This window comes from Podarcis gaigeae, assembly GCF_964106915.1.
Source record: "Podarcis gaigeae genome assembly, chromosome: 14".
Taxonomy (NCBI): Eukaryota; Metazoa; Chordata; class Lepidosauria; order Squamata; family Lacertidae; genus Podarcis; species Podarcis gaigeae.
Window position 1 is genome coordinate 13,897,590 of NC_139690.1, and position 25,211 is coordinate 13,922,800.

The 25,211-nt window shown below is 42.1% G+C and overlaps 2 protein-coding genes across 6 annotated transcripts in view; one reads left to right on the forward strand and one right to left on the reverse strand.

The window, feature by feature from the left end:
• Nucleotides 1-19,646, forward strand: part of GALK2 (galactokinase 2) — a 71,152-nt gene extending 51,506 nt beyond the window's left edge. The window contains exons 9-11 of one of the 2 annotated variants that reach the window (XR_014557937.1): nt 13,532-13,733; nt 15,916-16,041; nt 19,128-19,265. Coding sequence is in view for 1 of the 2 variants with exons in the window: in XM_083712775.1 (XP_083568901.1) it covers nt 13,532-13,733; nt 19,128-19,335 (410 nt within the window). In the remaining variant the exon portion in view is untranslated. Of the gene's footprint in view, nt 1-13,531; nt 13,734-15,915; nt 16,042-19,127 lie in introns of both variants that reach the window. The other variant, XM_083712775.1, reaches the window with a different exon arrangement.
• FAM227B (family with sequence similarity 227 member B) overlaps nt 19,641-25,211 on the reverse strand; it is a 108,421-nt gene continuing 102,850 nt past the window's right edge. For 2 of the 4 annotated variants that reach the window (XM_083712796.1, XM_083712798.1), the window contains exons 14-17: nt 24,106-24,186; nt 23,163-23,237; nt 20,976-21,045; nt 19,641-19,846 (exon numbers count right to left, since the gene is read on the reverse strand). In XM_083712796.1, the coding sequence (XP_083568922.1) occupies nt 24,151-24,186 (36 nt within the window). In that variant the 3' untranslated portion in view covers nt 19,641-19,846; nt 20,976-21,045; nt 23,163-23,237; nt 24,106-24,150. Of the gene's footprint in view, nt 19,847-20,975; nt 21,046-23,162; nt 23,640-23,920; nt 24,187-25,211 lie in introns of all 4 variants that reach the window. The other 2 variants (XM_083712797.1, XM_083712799.1) reach the window with 1 other exon arrangement.

Consider the following 25,211-nt stretch of genomic DNA (forward strand, 5'->3'; position numbering starts at 1 on the left):
CGAGAAGCCAAGTTACAGGGAACCAGGCAGAGGGCCTTCTCGGTAGTGGTGACCTCCCTGTGGAACGCCTTCCCACCAGATGTCAAAGAGAACAACAGAGAACAACAACTACCAGACTTTAAGAAGACATCTGAAGGCAGCCCTGTTTAGGGAAGCTTTTAATGTTTGATGTATTATGGTATTTTAATATTTTTTTGGAAGCCACCCAGAGTGGCAGGAGAAGCCCAGCCAGATGGGCGGGGTATAAATAATAAATTAAATAAATCAAATTAAATAAAAACAGGTGAAGCAATACTGAGATATGTTCCCATCCCAATCCTTTAGGATGCAGCAGGGACAAACTAAATCGATGCATGCAACTTACATTCTGCAACTACTTTAAAGGACGGTGCCAATGGGGCAAAAAATTCTGGTTCTGACATGGGAGATATGTGATCAAAGCAACTTGCATGCCTCAGAAAACCAAAGGAGGTCGGAGAACGAGACCGGCTTGTTCTGTAAGATATTTAGCATGTGTTCTAAATTCTCTCCTTTGAAATAAATAGAGGCTATTTTGATTTTGATCATTTGGCGGGGGAGGTAACTTTTGATTTAGGAAGTGAATTTAATCTACTCTTATTTGCTTGGCATATACTCTTAGTATTTCTGCCTATTATTAAATGAGCCAACCACATTTTGCTGTGCACATGGAACATTTTTAGAATGTTGGCTGCGTCTATATTTAAAGCCTAGCTCTCCCCCCCCCTTTCATGTTAATGGCCTGGTTTCCATGTCACATGGTTAAAAAAAATATCTACAGTAATGTGAATAACCAGTGCACTAGTGCACCATGCCCAAAAGTTCACACTCCTGCTGCACCATGCACCGGGGTTTGGCTTATCATGCTGTCTGAACCTGGGCTTGTGGTTTGTTTTCCCCCCAACCATGAGTGGCAAACAAGGTTTGTTGTTAGCTTACTGCTTGTGATTTGTGTGGAGGAAACAAATCACAACATGAAGTTCAGACAGCATGGCAAGCCAGACTCTAGTTTGGTTAGTGCATGGCAGCAGCAGGAGCAAGAGAGGAATTTCCCAGGAACTTTTGAGCAACGCTCACTCCATATTTAGTATTTCACCAATATTACTATGCATGGTGCTCTTGGAGTAACATAAGCAAAGAACAAACAAACCCAGGCCCCTGTTCCCAGAGAGTTTACCATTTTAAATTTCACCAGAGAGGGAAGGAATATAAGGGAAGAGCAACAGGTGGTGGCAAATGCACTTAGGTACTCAGTTTTGTTTCAGGGTGAGGACTACAGGCTTAAGTGATAAACTAGGGTGAGATTTTCCTAGGGATTTGAAAATTGTACCACAGGTGTCTTCTGGGAGTCATAGCAAGGAAGACAGGGCAGAGCTGTTTGTAAGGGAACAGGAAAATTTCCAGGCTGATTCTCATGGATTGAAGTGGGTTCTAGATTGGGGTGTGTGGCTGTATTTATTAATATCTGCTCCAACAGAATACAGTTTAGATTCAGTTATTTTCGGCCCCTCTCCCCCCTACTTCCGCTTTTTTTGGGCACCTTATTCTTGTAGGAAAGACTTTTCAGTGAGAAAAGTCCAAGGGAAATGTTATCCCATATAGTGTTTGCAGATGTTAGTTGAACAGAATCTGTCTTAGGATGTGGCGTGACTCTGATTCTGTGTGATAAAGCCAACAAAAATGGGTCATAGAGTAAGCCTGTTGTTTTCATTGGTACAAGACAAAACTTGGTTACAGATTCTTGTTTAGTTGCAAGGAAGAAATAGGAAAATAAAAATTAGAATTTATTGTTTGTATAACCCTCAGCTTGGTTTTGGAATGCTGAAGTACACAAAACAAAGAGATTTCTGTCTTCTCCCAGTGTATTTAAATTATACATTACTGCATATTGTTATGGGAACTGAAATAACTGGTCGAAAGGGAACCTTTGTAAAGATTTTAAATTTTTTTTTAGTTCAGTTCCTTTTCTGTTTAACGAACTTGTTAAGCAAACTATATATTATCTTATTTTCCTTTGTAGAAACAGAATTAATATTTTGTTTAAAAAATTTCTTTAACGTAGTTAAATTATTTGCTGGACTTGTTAACTGGAGGCAACGGTACCTTGCAGTAACAAAAGATAGTTAAGATGCCTTGCTCATGTTTCTGTGTAATATTAAAATTTGCAGTTAGTAATTTTTATTATTGCACCCATCCTGTATCCATGGAACTCATTATGGATATTAGGGAAGGACATATTATGGAGGACATATTATGCTCCTTCCAGAGTAGTTTGTCCACCTTTGGTCCTCACCCTACACTCAGCTCCCACCTGTGGCTGCTAGAAGCTGTGAGCATGCGACAGCGGCCACACCCCAGAAATTGCTTTGATTGTCAGGCCAAACCAGGGAAGGATAGCCAATGGGTCTCAAACCCTTGGTGAGTTAGGGACTTCCCCTGCATACAAAGACAGGCTCTGGCAGATTGAACAGACAAGTGGGTCCAGTGGTCAAGAAGGCGGTTTCTGCCCATGCTGTAGAGGGAAGGGAAAGGCAGAAAGAACTTGTCAACCTGGGAAGGTAGCCCATCTAGGAAAAAGAAAACTCTGGTCCTAAACCATTGCAGCTTGAGGGATATATCTAGGAGAAGAAAAAGGCTACGGAGTAAACCCTACACAAATCCAGAGTAGAGTCCCTAAGACAGTTGGATGGAGCCTTGTATGCCTCCTTCCGGCAACTCCTGCAGCCAAGATAGTACCAAACATATTGCTCTGCTTTCCTTTGGACCACATCAGTGAGGCTGAGAGAGGGGTCTTGTTGTCTGGGCAGCCCAGGACCTCCACACATTGCCCAGGTTTGCACCCTGGGAAGATCACTTCAGTGCTGCCAACACAGCAGTTTGAATTGCAGACCTCATTGTCTTCTGAGATGCCAACAACAACAACATTATACTGTATCCTGCTTCTACTAATCCTTTCAGATTCAAGCTGAAAGCCGAGATCAGGGGTCGGCAACGTGTGGCCCATGAAGACCGTTTTACCAGCCCACGAGCCACCCCTGAACCAAGCCACCCGCTCGGCAAGTCCCCCGCGCGCTGCACTAAACCGGCCGAGCAGTGCCAGAAATTGTGTCTGCGCATGCGCAGATACTGAAAATCACGTCCAGATACTGAAAAGCATGTCCAGATGCCGAAAATGGCTTCTGCGTAGGCGCAATTTTTGGCGTCTAGGCTGGCGCGGAAGCAATTTCCGGCACCGTGGACATGCGCAGACGCATTTCCGGCATCACGCTGCGCCAGTCCGGCCCACAGACAATCTTTGTGGGAGTGATCCGGCCCATGGCCAGTAAACCTTGCCGACCCCTGGCCTAGACCCTAATTTAGAACAAGAACAGGAATACTTAGTTCCATTTGAAGGATCTTACTTCTTGGTTATTTGCTTACATGGCTAAGGTACACTTTATCACCACCATTTGTTTTGTTTTGCTTCGCTCTGTTTGTTATGGGGTGCTTGTTGCTGTTTTGAAAAATAAAATACACATTGTATGAGTATACCCCATCGCAGCAAGGCATTCCACAGTAAAACAGTGCCTTCATTTCCCCTATAAAATGTGGGATTTGTTTCTCTCTAAGTAAAGTATTTTAAAACAGTTTGTTCCCTTTCATAAGAACAACAAACAAAAAAACCTTGCAGTCTAATTTTGATGTGTAAACCTGGGGGCAGAATTATCTTAAGAGTTAAAAGCATCCAACCAGCTTGTTGTGGTTTTGGCAAAATCTTTTTCTACATACAGCTTTACATCCTGGAAGTAACGACCAGCAAAGTAAATCTCAAAGTACTTTGTACAACTATGGCAAGTCAAGTTGCTCAGATTGCAATCCTTACCTATTTTCAGCAGTGTTTACTTCTGTGTAGATATATGTATAGGATTGCATTGTCAAAGGCCTGTGATCCAAGAATAACTTTATCAGGATCTCTGCCCATAAAAGTATCTCTGGCGATGGACTTGAAAGGGTTTAGTTTACTTCATTATTCATGTGCTGCTTTGTGCTGAGGCAAAATGGCTTGCATTTTAAAAAGGTAAAACGTTAAAACAGAAGAAATGTAAAAGCAATAGATGGATTTCATACAGTGATAAACAGCAGTACAGTCATACCTTGGGTTGAATATGCTTCGTGTTGAGTGCGTTCGAGTTGCGCTCCACGGCAACCCGGAAGTAACGGAGCCCGTTACTTCTGGGTTTTGCCTCTCGCACATGCGCAGACGCTCAACATTACTTCATGCGCATGCGCAGAAGCGGCATGTTACATTTGCCGCCGCTAGTTACATTTGCTTCTGGGTGCAAATGGGGCTCCAGAACGGATCCCGTTCGTATCCAGAGGTACCACTGTATGTACAACATTAAAAAGTCAGCAATAACATACCAAAATAATCCAGAAACGGTTTATACATTAACAAATATGGCAACTGGAATTAGAAAGTTTTTCCCAACTGAGCAAAAGGGTGCCTGGCTGTTAGAGAATTCCAGTCTTGGGGTCACCAGGGATACCACATGTGGATGGAGACAGAAAGCAGAACCCCAAGGCTGGTCCTAAAGGCTGGGCCGGTTCATATGATAAACAGAGGATTTTTAAAAATCATATCGTCCTTAGAGAATGCTTAAGGCTGATGTAAATGTTACCTTCATAGTTTTGGTACAGCATCTTGTGGGTAGATGGAATGATGTGGTTACTTTCTTTATTAGGACCATCAGCACACTGGGCAGAGTGACAATGTTGGGGCAAGTTCCCATGTCATCCTGTCCATGGCCGTGCTTGACATTTGTTAGCAACTTTAGAGCTGACCACACGAAAACAGCTCCATTCACAAAATCACTTTGCCTCTGTCCTTAAGGTGTGCTAAGCTGTTTTCTTGAGTAGGGTGCTGAGACTTGAGTGCTACTTCGTTAAATAATGAGTACCAACACTTGGATTCAGAAGGACAGATTCATACATAAATGGCAACAGCCAGGCTGCATTGCTTAACCTTAATCCAGAAGTGGAGAAAGCAGTAGCTGGAGAAAAGAGATAAATAGTGCACAGTGACTTCTTGTGCAATGGTCTCTGAGTCAATCCCTTTTGGGGTCTATGTCACCCTTGCTGGTTCTGCTAATCTCCCAGTTTGTCAGCCGGCTGGCAAAGCTCTCAGTTGGAGGCTTGGACTTCGTAATCGCAGAGGTTCTTTTTAATTCTGTGATCCTGCTTTCTGAAAAAAGTAAAACCATTTTTTAAAAGGCAGTTTTATCCTATAGAGAATAATAAAAGGCTAGTGTTCCATTTTAAGGAGACTTCATAAAGCAAGGTGCTGTTACCTGAGTTTGAATAAACATTACACTATTAGAATGGAGGGCACTGATAACTTCATATGAGTGTCTAAAAGGATGCCATTTTATTTATTTGCTTGTTGCTCCCTAAGCTCTATGTGCTTTATTTTCAAAAGGTCAGACAGTTCTTTCTGTGTGATGAAGAGCTGCTGTTTGGAATGTGTAGGACGCTCTATGTGAGTCATCTGGTGGCACAGGGCAGTACAAGGATATCTAGAAAGCTTTTGTATGTATGTGTTTATTAAACAAACGGTTTTGTATTATTATTATTATTATTTTGTATTAGGAGCAGTAGGGGCAAGTGAAGAATCAACCAACAAAGTAGCTCCAGGCCTAAATATTTTGGACCTAAAAAACTGGTTATTATGGAAAACAAAACAAAAAAAATGTTTTTAAAACATTTCAGTTTCTAAACTTAATATTGAATACATCCAAACCAAATCCTTCGATTTTGCTTTTTCCATCTAGGTCAAATGGAACCCCTTAATAATAATTTTCAGATTTTGTTCTCCTGAAACCCTTTAGATTAAAAAAAAATATTGGATTCAAATCTACGGTTTAACCCATACCTTTCATAAAAAGTAAAATATCTACTCCCATTGCTTTTGTGAATTGTGAAAGTCATACCTAACTAGTGCGGGAAACATGACCTAAAATGGTAATGATAGTGAGTGAGGGACCAGTAGTAAGTTTCAGGTGAAGCACACCTGGTCACAGCTGGCCCATGTAGGCAGAAATCATTTGTAAGACCCAAAGGTATAGTAGCATGTGAAAAAAATGCTTTCAGTATGACAAAATGTTGCAGCTAAATCTTCCCATACCCAGCACAGAAACACATCAGTTGTTTTACTGCCACCATCCATCTCCTCCCTAGCGATCCCTATTATTCACTGCTAGTCTCTGACCTTTCCCTGTCCCCTATCACTTGCTGCTTCTTGCTGACTACAGGTTATGTTAGTCCCATGCAGAACTCAAAAGGAGTTGAGTCCGACACATGGGCATCATACAACTGGTGCATGACAGTAGCACAATTGCCATCTCCACACCAGTACATGTATAATCCCCATGTTTGCTTTGGCACAAACTACTGTTTTCCAGCGCCAATGGAATACTAGGAAGTGGGGCTTACTTAATGGAATAGCTTGCTGGGACACTGTCGTCTGGGTGGATTAGCGATGCCTATCTGGTCCCTCAGGGGAAATAGTGTCTGTTTAGAAAGGGCTTTATTAGAGCAAAACAAAGACGTCTACCTGCTTATATTGCTGTATTTCCAGGTTATTATAGTCTTAATGTTTTTCCTTTTGGCGCGCATTAGGTCGAAATTTTCATAGTAAGTAGTAGCAGCCTCTGGCGTTGTTGAGAGGGGAAACAAGCTTGCTGATTTCCTTCTCCACAACCAACTTGGTTTTTGTTTTGTTTTTTTGTTTTTACCTTTCTTTTTCCTTTCTTCTCCTGTGATGAGGCTGCATTTTAATGTTTCAATATTTTAATGTTGTATTTAAATCTTCTTTTTAAGTTGTATTCATTCAACTTGTTTTTATTATTGCTTGTTAGCCGCCCTGAGCCTGGCCTTGGCTGGGGAGGGTGGGGTGTTAATAATAATAATAATAATAATAATAATAATAATAATAATAATAATAATTTAGTAGAATGTTCAGGAGCTCCTCTGAAAATCACGGTTTCTTTCAGGCATCTATGGCTGGGGGACCCATAATCCTGAAAGGAGTGGGAGGGAGAGACCTACATTTTGTAGCAGCTAAATCAGCTGAGCTTTTAATGTTTAATAGGTTATTGTATTTTAGTGTTTTGTTGGAAGCTGCCCAGAGTGGCTGGGGAAACCCAGCCAGATGGGCGGGGTATAAATAATAAATTATTATTATTATAGCTTATTTGCAGTTTGTCTTTGGAGAATTTGAGCTTCCAGGATGAGAAGCTATCTGCTTGACTTTTTGCAGCATGGACCAGATGTTGATTAACTGTGAAGGGTTTTTTGTGGCTTACAACACAAGCAGTTTAAGTGCAATCCACTTAATGCATGTGGGAGCTATTGAAGAGGGCCCCTGACAGGCATGTGCAGGAATGTGCTAACCTGTGGCCCTCCAGATGTTGCTAGATTACAGCTAACACCACCCCTGACCATGCTTTTGGGGGCTGATGGGAGTTAAGTCCAGTAACATCTGTACAACAGGAATCTGGGTGCCAGCTTTGCTTTGCTTTCTTTATGTGACCTTGGGAAACCTGAAGTTCAGCTGTTCAACTGTAAGATGAGAAGCGTGGCCCCATAAGCCAATTGTGGTTGCGAATCTGGGCCTCTCCGTGGAGGTTTTGTTTCCATTGGTGTATCATAAGAATAAAAGTACCACCCTCCTGGGTCAATCCAAAGCTCCATATAGTTCATCATCCTATTTCCCATAGTGGACAGCCAGATATTTCTGGGAAGCCCTCAAGCAGAGCAGGAAGGCAATAGTCTCCCCCATGGTTGACTCTTAGTGTTTTGGTACCCAGTGGTATACCTCCTCTGAACATGTCTGTGAGCCATATTCCAATGCAGTGCTTGGTGGTGCTTGCTAAGTGATACCCATTCCATGTATTGGAATGGAGGTGTTGGTAGCTTTGGTGTCTCATTACTTCTTTCTGTTAATGCCTGTGTTCCATTATTCCTCCTTTCATAGCCCAATTAAGGAATCATATTGCTCTGAATTGAAAGATAAATGGCTCTTTCATTCAGGTGACTTTTGTCAAATGTCGAAATAAAAAATAAAAATTGCAGGAGAAGGGTTGGGTGGCTGGAGCTTAATCCAGGACAGTCTTTCATTACGTGCTCCCTAATAAAAGAGCATACTACGAAGGGAGCTCACATCATTTGAAAAGTGGATTCATGATTCTGAGGAGGATACAAGGGCTTAGTCTCTTAAGGTGTATGGTTTGCTGCTTGATCTGACAATGTCAACCTTTGATAACTTTAAGGCTGTATGGGAAATAGATTTAGGAAATCAAATTGACCCAGCATGTTATATTTTCTTTAGGTTGGCTGATAAAAACATTCAGAATAATATTGCCCTCTGTTAAGTACAAATATTTAAAGATTATTCACAAGTTAGGCTGTTAGAGACCTACTAGCACCTCTGGTGACAAAGCTTAGTAGAAATATTTTAGGAGAATGTCATTGAGAAGATGAGCCAAGTGTCAAGTCACCAAAGATCCACAACTATGCCTTCTATCACTTTTGGGGGATGTCCCAATTTAGACATTGTTGCCAAAAGAATTGTTCCAACATATGGTGATAGTGGCTAGACTAATAATAATAATAATAATAATAATAATAATAATAATTTATTTATACCCCGCCCTCCCCAGCCAAGACCGGGCTCAGGGCGGCTAACAACCAATAATAAAAACAAGTTGATTAAAATACAATTTAAATGAATTAAGATACAACATTAAAACAATTAGGGAGCAATCTTTTCATAGGAGGAGAAAGGAAAAGAAAGAGGGGGAGGGAATCAAACTGATTCTGAGCCAAAGGCCAGGCGGAACAACTCGTGTCTTACAGGCCCTGCGGAAAGAGATCAGATCCCGCAGGGCCCTGGTCTCAAGAGACAGAGCATTCCACCAGGCCGGAGCCAGTGTTGAGAAGGCCTTAGGGCCTGGGACCTCTAGGGTGTTGCTATAAATGGACCTTAAGGTCCTCCGTGGGGCATACCAGGAGAGGCGGTCCCGTAGGTACAAGGGTCCTAGGCCATGAAGGGCTTTAAAAGTCAAAACCAGCACCTTAAATCTGACCCTGTACTCCACCGGGAGCCAATGCAACTGGAAAAGCACTGGGTGATTATGCTCCCATGGCAGAGACCCTGTGAGGAGCCTCACTGCAGCATTCTGCACCCGCTGGAGTTTCTGGGACAGTTTCAAGGGCAGCCCCGCGTATACTGTCCTAACATTGGAAAAATGCTAATGGGCTAAACTTGAGAAGCTGGTATAAGAAGTTAATGGTATTTAGTGGCAATGGAGACACTAACACACTACTTTCAAGTATTAAGGGAGCAAACACAAATTGAATCCTTTCACACAGCTTTAGAAGATTTTGTTTAGTTTGTGAACCAGATAAACACAGAGATGCAATTATCATCACAATATGTCTTAATTTGGAACAGTTTGTAAAGCCTAATCCAGAATGAATCCAATTCCAGCCTGTTGTTGGGAATGTACACTGAAAGAAGACGGACACTGATACTCCATCCTGTTTTGGCATTGATGTTTGTATAATCTGCTTGTCCAAGGGAAAGCAGAAACGGTTATTGGATCTTTTTTGTTACTTGTGGAGTTTGTATATACTATATAAATCACAATAAATTTAAAAATAAAATGGGAGACGTGATGTTAAAACTCTTTAACTATGTAGGTTAGGTGGGGGAACTAGCCCAAATTATAGTCCTTTCTACTTCTCTGTCTTGCTGGTCGGTGGAGGTGACAGATGTGCACCTCTGCATCTTACAGATGCTGCATGGTAGACCTTTAAGTGGCTGCATGACTCCTCGTTACTTGAATCCATCATGTGTTAGTACTTGTGGCTTTCTCCAAGAATTGGGCTGCTCTACCAGCTAAATACAATAAAAGTAAGGTAAAGGACAGTTTTTCTGGGTCATGTGGCCAGCATGACTAAGCTGCTTCTGGCGAATCAGAGCAGCGCATGGAAATGCTGTTTACCTTCCCGCCGAAGCGGTACCTATTTATCTACTTGCACTTAACGTGCTTTCGAACTGCTAGGTGAGCAGGAGCAGGGACTGTGCAACGGGAGCTCACCCTGTTGCGGGGATTTGAACCGCCGACCTTCTGATTGGCAAGCCCTAGGCTCTGTGGTTTAGACCACAGCGCCACCCACGTCCCACACACAATAGAGCCCCTTAATTAAATACTATCATTATTACCTCAACTCACATTTGCTTGGCAAACAGTCACTCTAATAAGAAAGTCTAAGAAAACAACAATGCAACCCCGGTTTCTGTCATTTTGGATGTAATAATTGCTTTGAAAGGATTACACTAGATTAGAGGCAAAACCAAATGTGGAGAGGTTATAGAGCCTTCTCTTACATGACAGAATGTTGTTGAGAACATGCTTTCCAGCGTCTGGCTGGCAGGAAGAAGTAAAAAGATGATTCCCATGGCCAGTACGTAACGTGACGAGCTTGAGAGAACCGCGAAGTGCTTTAAGGTAATCTGGCCAGTGAAGCGTTGCTTTACCGAAGGGTGGTCTCTGAATCAATCACAGCCTTTGGCAAGATGTTGGCCTCCAAATTGAAACCAGACATGTTTTCAGTTCATTCTCTGGGTTACTACTGTTCAATGGTGATTTACAAGAGAGTGTGAGCAATGGCAGACTCTCACGCAACTTTCAGATATGCCCTAAACAAATGCACATTTTTAAAACTGCCCTGCTGTAAAATAATGCCTTCAAAAGGAAATAGTCTGGAAAGAGAATTTGTCCAGAGAGGAATGCTCTGTTTTCAACACACACCTCTGTAAACCACCCAGCAGTGATACTGTGCATTGCATGGTGCAAAAGTAGCAGAGACCAATTCATAAACACAGGGACAAAATGTACTCCTGAATGGATTTGGTAAATTGGGAATTGGGAAAACTTCTTCCATTGTTCAGTGACCCATCCCAAGGGGGTCATTTCCATTGGGGTACATAGCTTTTTCCAATTTTGATGGGTTTTAATCTTATTCCAAAACAATGATGTATTTAGGCAACTCTTCCATTGGGTCCATTCTCATTAACAGCAGTTATGTTTCATATCGGGCCAAATAATCCTGGCACCTCTGAAGATGTTGTTTTCTTCATTCATCACTGTAATTCCCCCTCTGCTTCCCATGTCCTTGAGGAGAGACAGGAAACCAATGTCTCTCAAATTTAAACCAGCTAAAGTGGACATTTTACGGTGGCAACGCATGTTGTGAATGATGTGCTATGAAGTGCATTTGAATACCATCTTTTATTCAGCTTTTCCTACAAGAAAAATCTACTGGCGTTTTATATCACTCCCAGAATTCAACATGACCAAAGATCCAAGAACCCAATAGAGAAAATATGTTGGCTGATCTCCACCTGGCACCCAGATTGGGTCCCTGGTGGATGCAATTAAGGCCTTAGCCCTTTGGAGTATTTCTGCATGAAAGGGCCATTCAGTTTTAATGTGAAAATATTTGTATCCCTTGAACTCATATATACATATATGTTACTTTTGTAGCTGCATGTGTCAACCACTTCCACTGCAATTTATTGCCGTGTCGTTTTGAATCAAGATGCCTCAGATGCCTGTGGTCAGGCAAAAAGACAGGATATAAATGTTATAAATAAATAAACAATGGTCAAGAGAGAGAGAAATGTAAACTAGGTGATTGGTAGTTCAACCCTATGCATGTTTGCTCAGAAATCAGGCAAGTTTTGTTCAGAAGGGCTTTATTGCTTATTAAGTAAGTTTGGGAATGTAGCCTGAGTTGAAGGGACTGGTGAAGAGATGTACAAAATAAACTTCAACAAAAATGTTAGTAAAGGTGATAGAGGAAGGGATAGGACAACGCTTGAGATAAAGAGCAGTGAAATACGCTTTCTCAACAACCGTTAGCATGATTAGGGCAAGGTTAGTACATGATAAGGGGACGCAGGTGGCGCTGTGGGTTAAAGCCTCAGCGCCTAGGACTTGCTGATCAAAAGGTCGGCGGTTCGAATCCCTGCGGCGGGGTGCGCTCCCGCTGCTCGGTCCCAGCGCCTGCCAACCTAGCAGTTCGAAAGCACCTCCGGGTGCAAGTAGATAAATAGGGACCGCTTACCAGCGGGAAGGTAAACGGCGTTTCCGTGTGCGGCTGAAGTGTCTCCGGACAGCGCTGGCCCCTGGCCTCTTGAGTGAGATGGGCGCACAACCCCAGAGTCTGTCAAGACTGGCCCGTACGGGCAGGGGTACCTTTACCTTTACCTTTTACCTAGTACATGATAAGGTTGGTAATACTTTTGAGGTTATATATTTCATGCTGGAAGAACGCTACTCACTTGGGGGCTGGCACAAGGCTAAGCATTGACAGTATAAACTACACACCGTATTTGCTGGTCTGGGTTATATGAAATTTACTGGTGGAGAGAATCTTATAAAGGTTTTTCATTCACCTGTGGTTAGTAGTTCCCAGTTTGTTAGTTGCATGAAAGTTCGAAACACAGCTCAATCAGAAAACTTCAGAAAGGTATTTATTTGTTGCCACCTGAGAACCAGTGTTAGACTATGACCTGGGAGATCAGGCTTTGAATCCCCACTCAGCCATGAAACTCATAGGGGAATCTTAGACCAGTCACCATCTCTTAGCCTAACCTACCTCATAGGGTTGTTGTGAGAATGAAATGGGAAGGAGGAGAGCAATGTACACCACCTTGAGCAACTTGGAAGAAAATAAAGTGGAATATAAATGTAATAAATGAACGAATGCTGAATTTTTGAGCAAACACAACAGGAGAAACATATTGTGGATTTCAAAGGAGACAACCTCCTAGTCATGGCATTTCAGATGCCGACAGGTATAGGAGGTACAGATTTATTGGGTTGCATACCAACAGGGGCTCCAGACTCTTGTCTGTCTTTCTTTTTTTAAAAAAAGAAAGTCAATTAGACATTTCTGAAGGAAGTTAAGAAGACCACAAACCATGGAGGTAGCTCTAATGCTTTGACACTTGTCAAGCAGCGCCATTGCTCAGGATACTTAACCAGGGGAAGGAGTGTTGTCTATTCCTACATGGAGTGGGGCAGCAAGAAAAGCTGAATGGAGGAAGCTACTGGAGTATGTTTGTTAAAGCACTTTCCTCCTGACCACATTATTTCAACCCCCAAGTTTGCTGCCTTTGCTGCATACAACACAGCTGACTGGCATGGTATGTTTTATGTCGTGATAACTGCAGTCCCTTATCCCTCTGCATACCATCTTTCTTGCTGTGGATCAGAGCTTACAGTTTTTATACCAATACTGACATGACTGAAAGAAAGGAGAAACAAAATAGATAGGAAAATGTTGGATCACCTTTCTTACCAGTTTTCTCTAGAAGCCACATGACCACATCTGATAGCAATAAATCATACATCTTTCCATTTGTTCCTGCACTGAATATTTTTTTCTTGCTTTTTAAATTTAGTGACCACCTTTAAATTATACCAACGTGCTAAGCATGTGTACAGCGAAGCTGCCAGAGTCCTGGAGTTTAAGAAGATTTGTACAGAGGCACCTGAAGATGCAGTCCAGTTATTGGGGGATTTAATGAACCAGAGCCATGCCAGCTGCAAGGACTTATATGAGTGCAGCTGTCCTGAACTGAATCAGCTGGTGGACATCTGTCTGTAAGTTGCAACGGCCATGGAAAGTGAACTTTCTTTTGAGCATGTGGGTTGGATTGCAGTGAATGTGCACCATAACATTAATCTGTTTTTAAAAACTCTTACTGGTGCTCTAGGACAGTGTTTCCCAACCTTGTGCCTCCAGATGTTTTTGGCCTACAACTCCCATCATCCCTGACCACTGGTCTTGCTAGCTAGGGATGATGGGAGTTGTAGGCCAAAAACATCTGGAGGCACAAGGTTGGGAAACACTGCTCTAGGACAAGGGTGGGGAACCCATGACTCGCCAAACGTTGCTGAACTACATCACCCATTATCTTTAACTATGCTGCTGGCTGCGGCTGATGGGAGTTGGAGTGCAACGTCTGGAGGGCTGCTGGCTTACCAGCTCTGCCCTAGGGCTTTGGTGCAGCAATAAACTGCAAGCACATTTGCAAAGCTAAGCAGGATCCAGTATGGTTTCAAATTGGATGGAGAACCACATGTCAGAGTTCACAGAAAGCAGGGACTCTTGCCTCTACTTTTTTAGATATTTGGGGTCTAAAGCATAATTTAAATCTGGACCAGAATGCCAGGGTTTCAGAGAGGAGCCTTTTCCAGCCCTGCATGGATATACTGGCGACCTTTTGCATGCATAGCATGTGTTCTACCACTCAGCAGTGGCTGTTCCCCAAATACAAGAGAAACATGCTTGCATTTACAGCTCCTGGCTTTCCCCACCTAGGAAAAAAGTTTGTTTACTTGTTTATTTTTGCTCCTTCCCTTTATTGTCTCAAGCAAGATCAAAACTCTTTCACATTAGGTGCTACACAAATTCATAGTAGGACAAAGCTCCTTTACTGTGGATCATCCAGTAGCAACCCTCCAGAGAGGTTTTTAAATAGCATTTGCTGAAACCAAAACTAGCTCTCGCAAACAATCAGCTGCTCTTTCCGTGATAGAAGAGAAGTGGTTGGTACATTTTGTTAATTTAAGAGAATACAATGAATTTTATGACATCTGCTGCCCAGCTTCATCTAACACTTTTTCATGTGTAACTGTGTACAGCTAGTTGGTAATAGATTGATCTAATATGCCAAGGCTGTCTTGGGCCAGTCTGAAACTCAGCACTCTAGAAAGAATCTAAACTATTTCATTATGGCCATATTGTATGGTTGTCATGCCACAAGTGTTTGGCAGAATGTGCTGGTGGTTTGGTGCACTAAGTAGCTAAGTGAAGGTTATTATCCTTCTTAGGCTATGCTATAAGAGTGTGAGGCCCTGGGGGGTTCCCGACTTGAAATGCTGGCAAAGTTTGTGGAAGAGACATTATTTCTGTATCCTCAAAGAGTGCAGGGACACTTGATACAGTAATGTAGAGCCTAGATACAGTGATTGCTTTCAAACCAGCTCACCATACAGATTATTCTACAGTTCCCTGCTCTAGGCTGATTTTGTGGCAGTGATGCTAATGGAATGCTACAAGGATTGCAGCCTAGGCATTAAAGCCGCAACCTAGCAGATTTATAGAACCATATTGTTAGAATGGACCAAACATCAGCGAGACTCAAATATTCATAGCTGTGTACTCGACTGCAGTTTGTGTGTTTTTAAAGTGCAGATGGTTCCCAGAAGTGTTTCACTGAAAGTCTTCAGTTGGCAATCGGTGGCTTGTTTCTTTGCATTTAATAATATAAAAAGCTGACATTGAGCTGAGCAAATATATTTCTATTGTCATACATATTGCAGTGTCCTTAAGGATTGTCTCTTAAGGGAAATATTTGCCAAAGTGTTTGTCAGTCAACTGTGTCCTCAAGGAGATTCAGAGAGCACCTTTTTCTGCCTATTTCTTATATGTGTCTCTCCAGCAACACCCATTCCCTGTCTCCTTTGCCATGTTTATAAGCAGGCTGTTATGCAAGAGAATATAGCTATGTGATTGACTGGGTCAGTAATAAAACATACCAAGGGGAAAAGCTCCATGGTCTAAAGCAGATGCTATATTACTATATAATATAAAATTGGACCAAATGGCTATGAAGTGATCTCTCAGTTTGGCCCGTGGCCACTTTTAGCTCATGTGAGATATTTCAAAAGTCTGGGAATATCAATAGCCTAGATTATTGAGATAAAAAGTTTCCCAACATTTGGCAATTGTGGCCTGTCTCACTGTCAGAAGATGCAAAATCATTTCCTTGTTATTCAGGTCTTGATCCAAATCTACAAACAAATTCAAAAGAGCCAGACAAAGGATGAATTGTATCAGTGAGATCTCAGAAAATAATTTTGTCTAGAACTGTTTTACCTTGGGGCAGCCCAACCACTTATGCAGGTAGGTCCCAATAATCTGGTGCAATCTCTACCTTCCTTAAATCCCAGATTTAAGACTTACTCCCTCCTCATCCTCTTAGAATTTCCTTACCCCCTAAACCAGGCTTCCTCAAACTCGGCCTTCCAGATGTTTTGAGACTACAGTTCCCACCATCCCTGACCACTGGTCCTGCTAGCTAGGAATCATGGGAGTTGTAGGCCAAAAACATCTGGAGGGCCGAGTTTGAGGAAGCCTGCCCTAAACTAAGGGCACCATAGGGTGCTACTGTGTGCTGAGACTAACCACAGGGATGTTTTAAGCTTTAGAAACCCCAAGTCATAGAAAGCAATTACTGTATGTATCTAAGCTGTCTTCGCTATAGTCATAGGACAGGGGTGGCCAATCTGTGGTCCTCTAGATGTTTTTGGAATCCCAACTTCCGTCACCTGCAGTCAGCAGTCAGAGATGATGGAAGTTGTAGTCCAACATCAGGACGACCATAGGTTAGCTACCACTGCTCTACAGAGAGAATCAGTTCAGGCCTTGTGCCAAAGCATGGTTAAGGAAACCTAACTATGGTTTGGCATATTGTTTCAACTGACAAATGTTTTACAACCAGTCAGGAAACTTCAACCAGAAATGGAGATTGGAGGTAAATTTGTAAATCATGGCTTGTGTCACCTATGCTTTGTGTTGCGCCTGGATTGCAGCTGTTGAAGCTGCTTGTGGAAGCTGAGGAACTATAGCAAAGGTGTGCTGAGCAGATAAAAAATGAAAGCAGGAAGATGGTCGAAATCAATGTTTCCATGTACATTTGGTAGCTCAAACTGTGGTATGGTAAGTGTGAACAATAGTTTGGTGTGATGTCTGAACTGAAATGGGATTCTTGCTCTATGACAAACCTGGAAGCTGAATAAAAATGAAGAATGGCCACAACCTTATAAATCCCCTGCTTTATAAGATACACATTAAGCAACACAGAAACTGATGGAGATGAGTAAGTGCCAATATGAATTGTGTGGTTATTAAGATTTCACTGAAGTAAGAGTGATACCAATTTTGGCAGCCACAATTAAACTGGTCTAGGAGATTTATGACAGGAAATGAATTGCATGCAACTAAGAACATGTTGGTTCATTTTGCTCTTGTCTCATTCAGAAGATATTTTATTTAAGTAATTATTGTATTTCATCCTGGATTGTTCCACTGATGACCGATATTTCCCCCCTGGCCTTTTATTGACTGTCATTGATTTAAAAAGCTGACTAACAAAAACATTTGCTTGATATGGTTATGGTAATGGGTAGCAATTGCATATATTAAATGGCTTTTATACACAATCATAGCCAGCTGCTATGCATAGGTTTAAAAATCCTTCCTAAAACCATGGGCCACAGCTTTGCTTGTGTCTATCAGATTTGCATCTCTTACAAGGTTTTGAACTGTGAAGCAAAATCTGCATATACAGATGTTTTTGGGTTTGCCAGCATATTTGGGTTTTCCTAAAGAGTTCCTGCCATATTTTTTTTAAAAAAGATTCATAATGGTGAGGGTTTGGAGTGCCAAAGACTTAGCCACTAATTGGTCAGCACTACATTTTTTAAAAATCTACAGAATAGATTTTGAGTTTCATGTCATTTTGCCCATTACTTGGAAAAAAGTTGTAGGAGTTATTAATAAGGGGAGACTTCTTGGAAATACCACCTTAAAAGAAATTTTTCTTCTGAGCTCAACAGCACTGCTCTAAGTCAAGAGGAATTACTTCAAATTACTTCAAATTGCTAGATGGAGGAGACAAAACAGCTCAGTCTCTGGCACTGAGAAGGGGAACTCTCCTGTGAACTCTTACTCTGATTGGCCAGCCACCTTTGTGGCCTGGTTCAGCCTGGGACTAATGCATGAGTTTCACTTTAACCAAACTCTTAAGTCCCATCATCATTTTCCCTGGTCAAGAATGAAAACGGGAATGGGTTAACAACACCGAGCCTTTGCTTCAAATCACCTTGCTAAACACCAGCTGCAAACTGCAATAACACACCTCCCCAGGTTCTGGGCTTCTTTATAATAATGCAACTATTATTCAAACAAGCGTCATTCCCCTTTTGGAATCTCAGTTCACAAAGGCAAGCCGAAACCTTGACTGGTCCAATTTCAGCATTGTTTTAGATAGCAAATACATAGTATGCATTTTTAACAACAACAACAACCCCTAATGCTGAGTGATTAAAGAGTTTGGATATTCTCTGAATGACACAACATTCCCTTTTCCTGCCTGTTGCTATAAATGGAAGGAGCAGCTGAATCTTGAAAGGCGTGAGGTGCCTCATCCTGATGAGCAGAACTGTTCGGCATCTGCACTTTACCAGATTTGGAAATTTATATTATGAATACTAACTGGGCATAAACTAAAGGATCTTTGCTGACGAATGCTGGTAAACAAAATGACATATTTCTTCTGCTTCCCCCTCAGTGCTTACTTATATAAATGCTCTAAAACACTACAAAGGATGGATGTATTTGAAAATGATAAATAAATTAATCCAAAAACTGAGCAGAAAAATAATGCCTGAAAAAAGTGATTGCGAATAACTTTGCCTTCGATGCAGACAGGAACTTTAAAGCATCTGGTTGGCAACAAAGCTTTAACGGGGGTAATAGGTTTAATTTAATAAAGGTCTGTTGGCTGCGCTCACTGTCTTTGATACACCTTTTCTCAGCAACCAGAGCCCTTCCGGTGCAATATAAGTCATCTGTTCTCCAAGACATAGGCATAGAAGAATGAGCAAATGTGGTTCATTCGTGACCTCTTAATATTCATGCTGGAGAGGTTAAAGAGCCCCCTGCCTGTGCAATGGCTTCCCTGGCTGAAGCAGGCATAACAAGCGATTAGGTTGTGGTGGGGACCAGATGGGAAGCCCTTCAGGACTGAATTAAGCACCCCGCCACCCTGTTCACAGTTGCCTCTTCCTACTCTAAGCATCTAAAAATGAGATGAATTCCAAGGCACTTAAGCGCACTGTGTTCAAGTGGGCATGTTGCATGCGATACACACTCTCTGTTTGACTTACGGCTTCAAAAATCTGTTTACTTGCTTTTTGTTCTTCTAGGCAATTTGGAGCCATTGGGTCGCGCCTGACGGGAGCAGGATGGGGTGGCTGCACTGTGTCAATGGTTCCTGTGGAGAAGCTGGAGAGTTTCCTAGCACATGTGAAAGAGGCTTACTATAAAAACAATAACCAGAGGTTAGCACTGGGAGGAAACAGCCTATTTGCTACCAACCCTGGTGGTGGAGCGACAATTTTTCTGGAGTCCTAAAGGATGTCAGTTTTTTAAAGGAATAATCTGGGGCACTGTGAAGTTGGCAGAACCTCCTACGCTACAGTAAACAAATCATTTGTTTTTATTATAATGAGCAATGTCCATTATTAGAATGCATTTTGAAAAATAATTGTACTGTAATAAAATTAAGAGTTCTATTAATTGTTGTAATGGATTTTTCCCGCAGAACTTATGCTTCTAAAAGAGATTATCCAAAACACTGATTTCTGTCTGGACTTTACAAAACTTTATTTGCCAAAACCTGTTAATGTAAGAGAAAGAAATGAATCAGATTCAAAAAATTTAAATGCTGCCCTGTCTTTCTTTATTGACTTGGAAGATAGAGGCGTATTTAATATCAAGTATGTCACTAAGCTTAATACAAGGAATGAATCGGGTAGCTTTTGTTACATGTATCTTACTAAGGGAGGTCTTCAGCTGCTGAACTCACAGTGGATGCGGATGTAGATGCGGATGTGGATGTAGAATGGCATGGCTTTGGGGTTTCCTGTTCAAACAAAACACCAGAATGAACTGTTGAATTAAGTGGAGAAAATAACCTGGCATGTGAAGTGGGGGTTGGGAGGGGGGTTGGGATCTGGCTCAGTGCAATAGACCTTGTACACTTTTTGTGGGATTTATCAGCAGAGCTGAAGCCTCCTCTGGCTCCATCATGCTTCCTTCTCCCACACACTCAGGGCAGAGATTCTCTCACCACTGGGATAAGACATAATCAGCAGCTGCAATGCACAGTTCTCAAGGCGGGCCACCTCTTGATGTCTAGGACCGGCTATCCTAACTAAGAGCAGGTTCTCCTAGCACATAAGAGACCATCCCCAGAGTTAGCAAGGGCTGGAGAAAGTGGAATGAGGGCCAGGCAGTTAGTGAAATTCTGCCATTTCTAACTTTGCCTTTCCATCTTAAGGGGTACCCTCAAAAACTATTTCCTGCAACAGACACCCACCCCTGGACACAAGTGAAATTCTTCTGGCCTTACAGTTAAATGCCCAGAGAAACCCACAGAAGGGGCTGGTGCCCACCTTCTACAGCCTTCGCGAGTCAGAGGTTGTATGCTCAGTTTCAGTGTGCAAAAGCAGCAGGAGAAGAGAGCTGAGCCTGATCATTTTGGGGTGGGGATCAGTCCGTTGTGGTACTTGTAGGCTAACAACAGCTACCAGCCCAGTGACTGGGACAACTAGAAGCTGACTAGAGGAACCCAGAAAACCAAACCAATGCTGCAGATGGACTTCACATATTGATGCTGCGGGAAATACTAAATTGAGGTTGCTGCATCTCTGGGCAGTTAAAACCTGAATAGATTACTTCAGACATGACTGATCATTTTAAAGTTGGTGGGAAGGAAGAACTCTCATGTCCTTCAGAAATTCAGTGGAGTTGCTAGAGCATGGACCTGAATCCAAAAGTGGGTCAAAGATGCTGAGTGGGCTTTGGAGATGGTGCTTTCACCTTTTGCCTGCCCCGATGAAGAACAGGGAGACTTGAGTGTATGACTGGTATTGAATGGAACAGGTAGGAAAAGCACAATCTTCTGGCCAACTTAAGTAGGTTTCCCACTCTTTATCCAGGCCACAAGATTTACTTAAAAACTGAAAATGGAGATCTCAAAAGTGACATACCCTTTGGCTTATAAAGTTCTCTGTTTGCAGCCTTGATTCAGTACGCTTCTTAGTGATGGTTGCCAACATCCTAAGAAAAGAATAGAGGACATAGTATGATTCAGTAGAATTTAGCTCTGTGTTCCAGGGGCCCCTCTTGTCACTGCTGCACTTTTGTAGAAAACCACAAAGTCCCTCCTACTTTAGTCTGGCCAAAGTGACATTCCATTTCATCTGTCTGAATTTCTAGCATATAGGGCAAGCAAACACAATGTGCTGCTTTCTTCAAAGTTCATGTGCTACAGGGTGAACTATGTCCCATATATATGCCTGTCTTTATGACTAGAACATAACACTTCTTGAATCTTATAAATCAGGAGAAGTGAATAATCTAACACTTCAACTGTTTTCAACATACCAATAAAAACGAGTCTGCCACCATCTGGAATTTAGGATTCACCTCTGCCAGCTCATGTGTTAAATTCCATTTCTCCTACACTCAACTTTTGGCCCACATTGTTGTTATTTTTATTATTATTTTGGAACATTTTAGAAATTGAATAGGCTATGGAAGCTGGTGCAGAGTTCATATCTCCATTAGCAAACATTTGCACCTTGTAAGGGACATTTCTTTGCTTACGTATTGTTCTTATACCCCAGCCTTCTTCCCGCTGAAGCCCAGGATAGCTAACCATATTAAAACAAAATAAAATCTCACAAAACAATTACAGTTGTCAACCATCCATTAACAGGCCTCAAAGACATTGGGTTGCATACAACATTAGCCCTACTGAGAGTAGACCCATGGAAAATAATGGAAATAGCAATGGAAAATAATGGGAATAACTAACAAATATATTAATTTAAATGGGTTTACTATGAGTAGAACTTAGTTGGATGCAACCCAATGGACAAGAAATTATTCCTCTTAATGTGTGTGCAGCTAGCTAACAAAGGCCTGGCAGTTTTAAGCTGATGCCTAATTCTTAACTGTGTGAGGGACAACCGACTCTCTGATAGGAGGGGATTCCATTAGTGAGGGGGGCACTACAGAGAAAGACTGCCACTTGCCCACTGACACCACCACCAGGGTCTCCCCTGAAGACCTTAGAACTTGGGCTGGAAGGTATTGTTGGAGGTGCTCCTCTAAGTATTTGGCCTCAAATCATATAGGACCTTGTAGACCAAAACTAACGTCTTGAATTGGGCCTGGTGGCTAACAAGGAGCCAGTATAGAGTTCTAAGTATTGGTCTTGGTGCTCCATGTAACAGACTGGCAGTGACATTCTGTACTAGCTGCAGACTCCAGAGTATCTTCAAGGTAGTCTCTCACACAGCACATTGCAGTGTGTTGGTTGGCCCCAGTCTGTCTCAGTAGGAAACAGAAAAGTGCGTATTGCGCAAGCGTATTGGCAAGGCAGTGTCAAAAACGGCATTATAATTTGAATCCCTAATGCCAAGTTGTCCCGGTCCAAGAATGGTCAGGGCTGGGTATAAGCACTCCTTAAAGATTCCTAGGATGCTTATCACAAAGGCCACCTGGGTCTCCAACAACAGCCTGGAATCGAAGCAGTACTCCCATGCTACAACCCTGATCCTGCAGGGGGAGTGCTGCTCAATCCAGAATAGGCTGACTCCCTAATGGCTGTGCCTGGGAACTACTTGTCCATTGCACTTCCAGCTTGCTAGCATTCAGCCTCAGACCTATTTTGCCTCCAGTCTTAACAACGTCTGTTGTTCACCGCTTAGAGAAATTCTTTTATGAGCGAGCGGTATACAAATTTACTAAATACACATTCATCATCTGGGAGGGGGTGGGTGGGCAAACTGATTTTGCACTTATCTAGTTTGGCCCTCAGTTCCCTATGAAGAAGGATATAGAGTTTGACAACAGAACTCATGCATTTCTAGCTGATGACATTAAGGGGCAACCTTGTCAGATGGGGTACAAATAATAAAATCAATCATCATTATCCCTCAACTGCCTTCACTTTTAAGTAGTGTAGCATGTCCCAAAAGTAAGATATAATTAACAGCATACCTAAACTCAGATGCCAGTCCCATTTAATTCAATGGAACTTACCTCCAGGTTAGAGATCAACTATTCAGAGCCGAATCATTTGGCCCTGGCCATTATGTTACTTACATTCCTAAAGATAAGAGAGCCTTAACCTTTTGCTACATAAAAATATATAGTTAAAAGCAAACCTCTTGTATGTACTGTTAACTTTTTTTCTCTGGCGTTGTAAATGTGCTAGTTCATCAGCACACTTATGTTCAAAACTGAAAAGCAAAGCCATATGCATGACACACTTGCAATGTTATCCATAAGAACACACACACACACACACTTTCACTCACCCCACGGCTTAAAATAAATAAAAAGCAAATATGGAGTTGTACATGAAATGCAGCAGCTTATCTCTGCTTTTCCAGTAAGTTTGCTTGGAAAACCCAGCATTCCTCAAATCATTTGCTGCTGAGTAGCCCTGAAAGAGTGCCATTGAACAAGCGTTTTCTGGAGGATGATCAGCATTGAGGATTGCAGCTATAGACATCTGCTACTCGTTATATGAAAATGAACAACTTGCACTGCCAAGAGGGACCAAAGTACCTGGGTGTCTGCAAGCTTCTTGTGCAAGTTCATTGCTTCTCCTGAATATGTAGTTTAGCATTAAAACATTGCTCAGGTTAGATTAGGAACATTAGCGGCAGATACCGTATTTTTTGCTCTGTAAGACTCACTTTTTCCCTCCTAAAAAGTAAGGGGAAATGCGTGTGCGTCTTATGGAGCGAATGCAGGCTGCACAGCTATCCCAGAAGCCAGAACAGCAAGAGGGATCGCTGCTTTCACTGCGCAGCGATCCCTCTTGCTGTTCTGGCTTCTGAGATTCAGAATATTTTTTTTCTTGTTTTCCTCCTCCAAAAACTAGGTGCGTCTTGTGGTCTGGTGCGTCTTATAGAGCGAATAATATGGTAATTCATAGAGCGCATAGTGGGAGTGACTAAGGCAGTGCAATATGCCTTTGCCTTTTTGCTGCCTGGCAAGAAATCTAATTCATGCCATCCTCACGTGAGGTCCCCAAAGTACCCTCCAATTGTACACAGAGCTTTTTTCAAAGTAAAGACAGATGCTTAATGAATGCAATACTTAAGAAAATCGTTGTGCCGTTTTTCTGCAAATTTTTGACTTTCTTCAATAGCATCTCTGTATGTTGGAGAAGCTGGTGTGCTGTTATTGCAGTCAAGGGAAAATATGTTGATTTTTCAGGCTTGTCTTCCTTGTTAACATTTATTTATAAGGCCAAGCTACAAAATCTACAACAAGCAAACATACATCTGTTAATTAAGCATGAGTTAAGCAGACAGTCAAAGAAGAGAAACCATCAAGAAATTGTGGCAGCCTGGTCTTATATACAATAGTTAAAATAAGGATATGAGTCAAGCATAAAAGTACCAAATTTTCTATAAGGTCGGAGATACTGAGAGCATTGAATACTGAAATATTGAATATTGAAAATGCTAAGTACTGTATATTGAGAATACTAAAAATACTGAGAGTGGTATCTTAAAGCAGAGAGAAAAAGGCATATGGTTCTATATTATATTTTGCTGTTCCAATAATTCATGAATAGAGCTCGTTTTTCAATAAATTTTGTTTAGCTCTGAAATGAAATGTTAGTTTCCTTTTTCTTTCTTTCCAAAAGCCGTTCTGTGACGGAAGGTGGTGTTGACATTTTCCACTGTCACTCTAGAGACAAATACTTCTGGTGTTTTATGAAGCCCAACACAAGTTGTAAATCAACGTGTTGCATTTATTTCTTTAAATGGCACAATAGTGTCATTTTGTGGGGGCTCAGTGAGCTGAGCAAGTATTTCCTCCCAGTGATGACTGGCACCCGCTGGGACTGGTTTGTTGCCATGCTCTCCGCTGCAGAATTCTACAAGGGCAGCTCAGAAACTAAGGAGGAAGAAGCTGACAGTACTAATTCCAGGGCTGGTTGCATGTAAGAAGGCAGGCAGGTGGGGGCTGGATGAGGTTGTTGGGGCAGGGCACCTTTGGCCTAACAGACTAGCCTCCCCTGCTTTGTCTTAATAATCCCATAAAGGTAAAGGGACTCCTGACCATTAGGTCCAGCCGTGGCCGACTCTGGGGTTGTGGCGCTCATCTCGCTTTACTGGCCGAAGGAGCCGGCGTACAGCTTCCGGGTCATGTGGCCAGCATGACTAAGCCGCTTCTGGTGAACCAGAGCAGCA